The sequence below is a fragment of the Nematostella vectensis genome, chromosome 12, assembly GCF_932526225.1.
Source record: "Nematostella vectensis chromosome 12, jaNemVect1.1, whole genome shotgun sequence".
Classification (NCBI taxonomy): domain Eukaryota; kingdom Metazoa; phylum Cnidaria; class Anthozoa; order Actiniaria; family Edwardsiidae; genus Nematostella; species Nematostella vectensis.
This window is the reverse complement of record NC_064045.1, coordinates 5,283,498-5,291,767: the sequence shown is the minus strand read 5'-3', so window position 1 is coordinate 5,291,767 and position 8,270 is coordinate 5,283,498. Positions and strand designations below refer to the sequence as shown.

Genomic DNA, 8,270 nt, shown 5'->3' with positions numbered 1-8,270 from the left:
ATTTACAGTATTTGGCGAAAATTTGCAAACAAGGCAAATATTAATATGCTCTTGATGATTTAATTACGGCGCGAAAAAAATATGGCAGCTGAACGTATATAAATATTTGAAGAGAGTTTCAAAGCTTACCATCCACCCACACACATTTAGAACTCATTTTCAATCCTGATATCTTGTTCTTAAAGCCGCATTGTCACCAGTTTACATCCGGAGGTCCGACGAAAACCTCAGCCGTTAAAAGACAAAAGAATCTATTCGAATCCGAAATATTTAACAGGCCATCCGCTCTAAATTATCAATCACATCCTCAAAGAAACTTCCAATAGACACACTGCTTTCTATATTTTGAAATAGTTTTCGTGTTTTCCGTTAAAAAAACATCGGATATTGTTAGGTAATCGACCGGAAGTAAACTGATGACAATGCGGCTTTAATTCAGAAGCAGCTGTTCATACATCAGACATTTAACTCCATAAAAACGTTATGTGTATGAATCTAAAGTTCTGATTTTTAAATTTCTCGAAGGAAGGCGGAATCTGTTATATTTTCAACTTCCAAAATATCCAAGTCTAATTTGCAATAAATAATAAATCGACTCCGATGAATGTGTAAATAGATACGAGTAGCTGAATGTCAAAACATATATGATCAACTCGAGTTTTCTCCTTACTAGTATGTGCTAAAACAGATATGATCAACTCGAGTTTTCTCCTTACCAATATGTGCTAAAGACCCTAGTCTGTTATGATATTTGGGTCGTCATGATCTCACTTCATTGTATCACCCCTCCCCCTTTCTTATCTTTGATAAGTATATCGTCCCTCCCCCCTGACATATCATTGATAAATCGTCCCTCCTCTCTCTCATCATTCCTTACACCGCAGTAAATGTAACGTGACATTTTGAGGTCACAGTGGTCCATTCTTGGTGTCACGCAATTTTGAAGGTTACATGTCACGAGTAGTTACACCTTAAGAGGCATCGACTGCTATTCTGATACGACGAAAGTTTATGCATTCCACATACCGTAGCGTCACGCTATCTTCCTTTTGTCACGGGGCGTTTTTGTCAAGCCTTTCTATGTAATCAAGAGCAACGCTTTTCGGTGGTGTTAAACGTTGAAAACTTTATTCTCTTGAGATAACGCAGCATTGATGTATTGATGTCACGAAACCGGTATCAGTTTTGCACAGGAAGTCGTTAGACATTTAATGTCACTCAATCACACTCGTGTTTGTCCGGGAAATGTGGCCGTGACGTCATTAAAGGTCACGCTGCTGGACTCCAACTCTTGATGGCCGCTTGAAGTACGCGGACTGAAGTCGTGCCTAAAACATGGAAAATAGTACCAACTATGACCTTAAATTGAAAGTTTGTATAGCGCTCTCATGTGGTAGCGTATCACAGGGACATGAACTCTCACATGAGTGACCCGTATAGTACCTAGCATCTGTTGTACAGATGCCCTCCTCTATTTAACTCTCCGTTTCGATTAGAGCCAAGGTGATATACATCCACGACGCCAGGACGCCTAGTTGATTACGTTTCCGTGGGGACTGGTCGTATCAAAATGAAAACGCTTCGTGTGGACGCGGATCTTTTTGAAAACGGAACAAAAAGGTTGCGTTTTCAAACGAAAACGGATACGTGGGGACAGGGTCTCAGTCACGTCGATGTTGGTCGCGCGCGCGAGCGACGTGAGGCTGGACGCGCAAATTGCAGTTAGGAAGAATATTTTTTATCCATCAGCCGTCGGTTCTGTTTGTTTACCAAAAGAATTGCGAGCTATTCGTAATATAAAAGAAGAGAGCAACAAAAGTCAACTGCGCGTGCAGTTGAGCTCAGCCAAAACGTTAACACAAATGTGGAATCTGATTGGCTTATCCGCGCGTCTAAAAATAGCCTGATCCTAAGAAACGCCACCTATATGATACCAGAATAGGGGAAGTTGATTGCCCCTACTTATGAGCCCCTGACCTTGTAAAGTTTACGGATTCTCTACCTTGAATTTTCTTCTTTTTCGTTCCAAAGTCGCGTCGTCTGCTCCTTGTCAATCTCGTCTTCAAATCGGTGCCATCGCCGTAGAATAGGCGATCCAGAGATCGGAGCCTTGAAGCTACGCCGAACAGATGGCGAGCGCTTGATTCCGAGTGACGAATTGGAGCCGAAGGCTGCTTTGGAGAAACCAGGAAGGCTGAGGAGGGAAATAATTATATTGTCAATGTGTAGTCGGACAGAAGTCTAACCTTCCCCCTTACCATAGGTCCAACTCACACCTAGGTACACCCTCTTTTGGGCACGACCCTCTTACCCTCACACCAAGAAATTCGACATTTTCTGTTTACCTTAGCAACGGTGAATCCACAGAGTTGGAGCCGAGCCTCGGTTTGCGTTTTGGGAAAGGTTTCTTGTCCTTGATATCCACCAGCCAATAAGTGTGCATATTCCCCTTTCCCTGCAAACCGAGGAAAAGCAACATATTATTTGCAGCATATTTAACATTTCATGTGCAATCTTTTAAGATTTAAAAACACATTATGTGCCTCCCATCTTAAATGAAACCCATAACAAAGATGTGGCTGCTATGTTTTTTTTAAAGTCATGAGGCATAAATGACTATCAGAATCATCATCAAATGGCCACTGGCGCATAGCTAGGGGAAACGCACTTTAGCACATAGAAAATATATTTTTGTCCAAGAATCGCCAAACGTTTAGCAGTAAACAGGTGCCGCGGAGCTCCAGGTATAGAAATATAGAATAGAATATACGTCGCCCAAGGCCTTCAGGGCGCACAAAAACAATAATTTATATGTGGTTCGTTAATACTATTCTGACCTAAAAACACAAAAGGTAACTTCTAACAAGCCAAGAGTTTTCCGAGAGAAGGCTAGAAAACATATTCGTTCGTTAAAATATTCATCATGAGAATGAAATATCGTAGTTGAAAGCACGCCAGAGTTGTAATATGAGTACTTATCCATCTTTACCGTATTCTTCCTACAGGTGTCTAATCAAGGATATTTTACTTTTGGACTTAGGCATTCACAAAGTGTTTTCCCACTTCCCCTCCCCTCTCCCACCGATCAATTGAGACCTTACGCTAGGGCGACGGCATCAAAAACAGCGCGCGCGCTAGCGCATATCCCAAAACGACCGTTGACGTTCCTTATGGCGCGTGTAGAACGTAAAAAAAAGAAAAACGCCGTTGTAGTTTTGCCATCGCGATCGACAACGCCGATGAGCAATTCGTGTGCGCGCGAGCCGTTCTTGATGCCGTCATCTTTGCGTTAGGTCCCTAAAGGTTGACGTTTTGGCGACAGCGGAGTTTGTTCGACAAGGGAAAGGGGATGTCAACTTTGAAATAGTTACAAAGAAACCGAAAATCGATAAAAAAAAGAGCATTTTTGTCTTTTGTCCCAAACAAATTGCCCATTGCGCGCGCGCCTCCACTCTTGTTATTCTTGGCCATGCAGCAATGCTCGCGCTAGAAAAAGGCTCTTGATAGATAAAAATGTTCGATAATTCCAAAAGTCTCACATAAAAAAAACTACTCGGTTTCAATGTTTTCGGGTTTCGGTTTATGACATGTTATTTCTATGTAAATGTCCTGGAATCGATTAATTTTGGTGTTTGCCCGAGCATGATAACGTATTGTTGACATCATAATAAGCATTTCAAATTGATCTCAATCACGTCATAATAAACATATCAAACAGAGTTCTTGCAACAGAAACAAAATGAAGCCATCCCATTAATAGCTCTATTTTGTTTCCGCTTCAAGAACATTATACGGCGTATAATATTTGCAAAAATCCAAATGTTCCTTTCGGTCTAGCAGTCTGTGCAGCAGGAGCCGCAGCGTTCTGTTATTCCAAAACTATATCGAGAGTTTGTAATAGCAGGACGCGGCGGATCAGCAGAACGCTGTGGCTACAAAACTACATCGAGTACCCGCTGCGGCTCAGTGCCGAGGTATGTAGCATCGTTTTGTGAGAAAGTTGTACAAGTGGTGTTTCTTTAAAACTTCTTAACCTTTTGGTAATTTTGGTGTTGTTGTAATTTTAGGTGATGGTCAAAGAGAAAAGACCATAGAAGAAATACCCACCGTCAGTACAAGACATCGCCGAAGATTATTCCGGTTAGTCACCTTTTAAACAAGAGTCACCTTTTTTCGTTTCATTTCAGTCACAGTATTTGCCCAAAAATACGAAATATCTTAGAGGAAAGTTCCATTTTGTTTCATTTCATTAAATTTCGCAAGGACACATTGACAACAACCAGAAGATTTTCAATAGGCCTTTTGGGATAATAAAATAATAAGCCGATTCCCGAAATTAAAACCTATTCAAAAACTTTAATTACGGTCACAAATATCCACTAAAAATAAACAAATATTGTTATATTCTAAATATGGGGCTTGTTTCTCAATTTTGTTTGAATGTCTTTCAAAACTAACGTGTTTTGATTTAGTTTGCAGCCGTTCTTTTGCAAGCGGAGAGGTATTTACAATGACGACACACCCTTATAAATCATCCTTGCACTACTTATGTCGTACATTGATGATTTATGAAGGTGTGTTGCTGACTCTGCTAAAACGACAACAAACAACTCGCACGGGACCGCCTATGAAAATAAAAAAAAACATCCAGCTTTGAGATATCGCATGACCGGATCGTTCTCGGTTTTCATAGTGGCGACACGAAATGGATTTAGAGGTCCTAAGGCCAATTTTCAGGGGTTCAACATCCTCAAAGTGTTGTTTGTTACATCAGATGAATTGGTTTGCTGCAACGACTTCAGCTTCGAGACGAGTCGGAAAAGGAAAAGAAAAAAACACACGACATGTACGGGCCCGCCTATGAAAATAGAAAAGCTTCCGGTTTTTTGACATCGCAATACCGGAGTCTTTTCTGTGTCCATATTCGTGACCAGAATCAATTGAGAGATTTGGAGTTCGACATCCTACAAAGTGCTGCTTGTTACATCAGGTGGTTTGTTTGCTGCAACGGATTCAGCGACGAGACGAGTCCATGCCCGCTAGATGATTCACAATTGAGCTATGAACTGGCCGGTGTTAAGATCAGCTTTACCCCTGCTAATTTGTAGCTCAGTTTATAGTTGGACTGCTAGTATTAGGCGTGGTATCGGCATAACCTTACTGGCAATCCTTTGCCTGCTCTTCGGACTGTGATTCTTTTTTTTTTTTTTTTAATCATAGTCCGAAGAGTAAGCAAAGACCGCCAATATTGTAAGCTTAATATAATGAGTTTTTCCTGTTTACTTTCCTTACCCGCAAAATACGGAAACATCGTAAATCGTATATATTTGTTTGTTTAGTGAATAATGATAGGATGAGTATATAACTCGAGGTTATATGTAATTATGTATTTAACTTATAGAAACGCTTAGGTAACCAGGCATCGAGCATTCAGCAAAGATTTAAGACGGCAAGAAATATGCAAAAGACATCGTCAGAAATTTGAATGTATGCATATGTAGCTTTGTTAAGTTCGAGTTCAAAGATATAGTTATTTATAAACGTCATCGATAGCGACACAAGCAGCCGTGCCTCATATTTATAAATAAGCAAAGATATGGTTTGGAGCCTAAATCAATGTATTACACTCTCTTATAGAACTTAAGCTCCTGCGCATTCGCTGTAGCAAATCGGGGCTACGCGCCTGAACGCTTTGATGCTAATTCAGAATATTATGGAACTTGCGCTAAGGGATCATGTGACATTTGCGATGGCAAATTCAAGCATGCAAAAATAAACACAGAAATGACAACGCCCGTCGAATAAATAAAATCTTCAAATGAAAATAAGCCATTTTCCTGAAAATATAAAACTCTCTTTATCTGTAAGCGCTGAATAAGTTGCTTTTTTTGTTGTTGTTATTTTGCCGCTAAAAGCCTGAGCGCGCGCTAGTTTGCCACCCAAACAGTCACGTGATTTCTTAGCGCAAGTCTTCTATCAGAAACAGACTCCTTGTTTTGAGTCACGCTAAAACACCGTCTTCTATCAGAAACAGACTCCTTGTTTTGAGTCACGCTAAAACACCGTCTTCTATCAGAAACAGACTCCTTGTTTTGAGTCACGCTAAAACACCGTCTTCTATCAGAAACAGACTCCTTGTTTTGAGTCACGCTAAAACACCGTCTCTTTGTCGTCTTCTCACCTTGAGATAAACTTCACCCCTCCCCTCCACGACGAAGCCTCCCAACTGATCCAGTATCCGTTTGGTGTCCTCGCTGATATGTATTCTAAGGGCTATTGAAAACACGATCATTATCAGTACAATTAAATCTGTTTTCGAAAGGGATACAGAGTTTATATAAAAAAAATACCAAGCAATAAAAACTACCTTCCCCGTTCGATTCCATTCTTGAAGCGGTGTTTACAGTATCGCCAAATAAACAGTATCTTGGCATTGTATTTCCGACAACTCCAGCAACTACAGGCCCTGAAATCAAAATCCATGCGAAATTAGAATCTTTAGGATACCAATCGACCCTCGCTTTATTCCTCTTACTCTGTCTTCTCGTCCCAGTCCTTTTTCGCTGCCTACTCGCTTTAATCGATTAGCTCTATCAATCCGTCCCAGTCCTCTAACTCTGTCTATGAGACAAAGACTTCTCCCGCTTTCTTAGGAACATTTGTTAGAATTATTTGTATAGTTAAAATGTTACTTTCGTTGTTTGTTTTTTTGTCTCTTTTTCTTTTTCTTTCATTCTCTGTATCAAAATTTTGTTTTCTTTTTTTCCCGTTTAGTTTGAGAGGTATGTTGTAATGGGAAATAGTGCAGCATAGTATTGTTTGTATAATGTTACAGTGTTAAAAATAAAAATATATTTAAAAGAAATATTTCTCTCTTGTAGAGTGCATTGTCGTCCTCTTGTTGTGGTATCCCTCAGGGATCGTCACTTACCACTGTGTATTCCCACTCGTAACTTGAGCTTGTACGTTGGCTTGTAACGCACTATAAACTCCGTCTGGACGGCCTCAATTAGGTGTAACGCCATCTTGGCGATCTCGCCCGCGTGACGGTTTCCATTTCTGATGGGAAGTCCGCTGACCACCATGTAGGCATCTCCGATGGTCTCCACCTGCCGGGCAGAAGGAGCGCACTAGAGTACAATACAACCAAATAAGGGCATTGGACAACGCCTTATAAGGAGCTAAAGCCAGTTTAACTTTTGCGCGCACACTTGTAACACACAAAGACCATAATAAAAAAAACGCTGCTTTAAAGCTGGCTTTTAACTAGCAAAAGAGACATTATTTCTGCGGTCTTTCTCATTATCAGTGCATTTGTTTAATAAAAAAATTGGCTATTTAAAAACATTTAAGCTCTAAGAATGCTACCACAGAAAAAGAATGAACAGAGATTCCTAACGACCGGCGTCCTCAGTGGTTCTATGTGTGTTAGTCTGTAAGTACTGTCACTGAGGATGGTACCACAGGGCCAGTGTCCGCAGTGGTTCTATGTTTGTTTTGTATTCACTATGTATAGAAATTTCTGGGTTTTTTTGTTTTTTTTTTTGCACCAGCGACACTAAAGCAATATTCAAAAAGCAAAATGCATTTAAAAGCGCGACAGCTTACATGAGCGGCGTTGCCAATTTATATAACATATCACAACACTTATTCCCCATTCTGGGGATGGAATAAATTGAAAACATATATTTTTCATTTCCAAGAAAAATGGTCGGCTCAATAACAGCAATGTTTTTTTCAAGAAGAGGGGACACAGCAAAAACGAGCGACTTTCTATTATTTCATAATCATTAGTTATGAACTAGAAAATAGATAGGGGGACGGGCATGTTCAGCTTAACACAGACCAGTAGGCAGGCAAGGTTGATACAACGACATAGGATAAAGTAACAATATATTTTTAAGATTAGGAAACGATTGAAATATTAGTTATTGAGTCAGGGACATTGGATATCAAGTGATATTTACCTTGTAAACGTCATATTCCCTGATAATGTCATCAAATAGCGTGTATAAATCGTTAAGTAAACTGACCACCTGAAATAGGATAAAACCAAGTGAAAAAACTATGCCAAGTATTCAAGGAGGCGCATCTAATCTACACTTTTAAAAATGTTTAAAGGTTTTCGAATCAAATACGTGTTTTTCTGTTTTCCAAGTCGCCCCATGACAGGTTCTCCAATAGGGTTCTGGATTTCGGATCCTAGTTTGTGGATTTGGGATCCTAATATGTGGGTTCCGGATCCCATCTGGGCTTTTCCCGTGGATTCC

The 8,270-nt window shown here is 40.1% G+C and overlaps 1 protein-coding gene and 1 long non-coding RNA gene across 7 annotated transcripts in view; one reads left to right on the top strand and one right to left on the bottom strand.

Moving 5' to 3' along the window:
* Positions 1-1,104: 1,104 nt before the first annotated feature.
* LOC5505601 (atrial natriuretic peptide receptor 1) overlaps positions 1,105-8,270 on the bottom strand; it is a 45,490-nt gene continuing 38,324 nt past the window's right edge. For 4 of the 6 annotated variants that reach the window (XM_048720368.1, XM_048720369.1, XM_048720371.1 and 1 more), the window contains 7 exons: positions 7,968-8,036; positions 6,932-7,130; positions 6,368-6,466; positions 6,182-6,273; positions 2,346-2,455; positions 2,003-2,194; positions 1,105-1,328 (listed from right to left, as the gene is read on the bottom strand). In XM_048720368.1, coding sequence (XP_048576325.1) covers positions 1,223-1,328; positions 2,003-2,194; positions 2,346-2,455; positions 6,182-6,273; positions 6,368-6,466; positions 6,932-7,130; positions 7,968-8,036 — 867 coding nt within the window. In that variant the 3' untranslated portion in view covers positions 1,105-1,222. Of the gene's footprint in view, positions 1,329-2,002; positions 2,195-2,345; positions 2,456-5,193; positions 6,087-6,134; positions 6,274-6,367; positions 6,467-6,931; positions 7,131-7,967; positions 8,037-8,270 lie in introns of those variants that run through there. The other 2 variants (XM_048720372.1, XM_048720373.1) reach the window with 2 other exon arrangements.
* Positions 3,585-5,561, top strand: LOC116613342. The gene is made up of 3 exons (XR_004294161.2): positions 3,585-3,974; positions 4,068-4,140; positions 4,473-5,561. It is a non-coding gene; the product is annotated as an uncharacterized LOC116613342 (long non-coding RNA).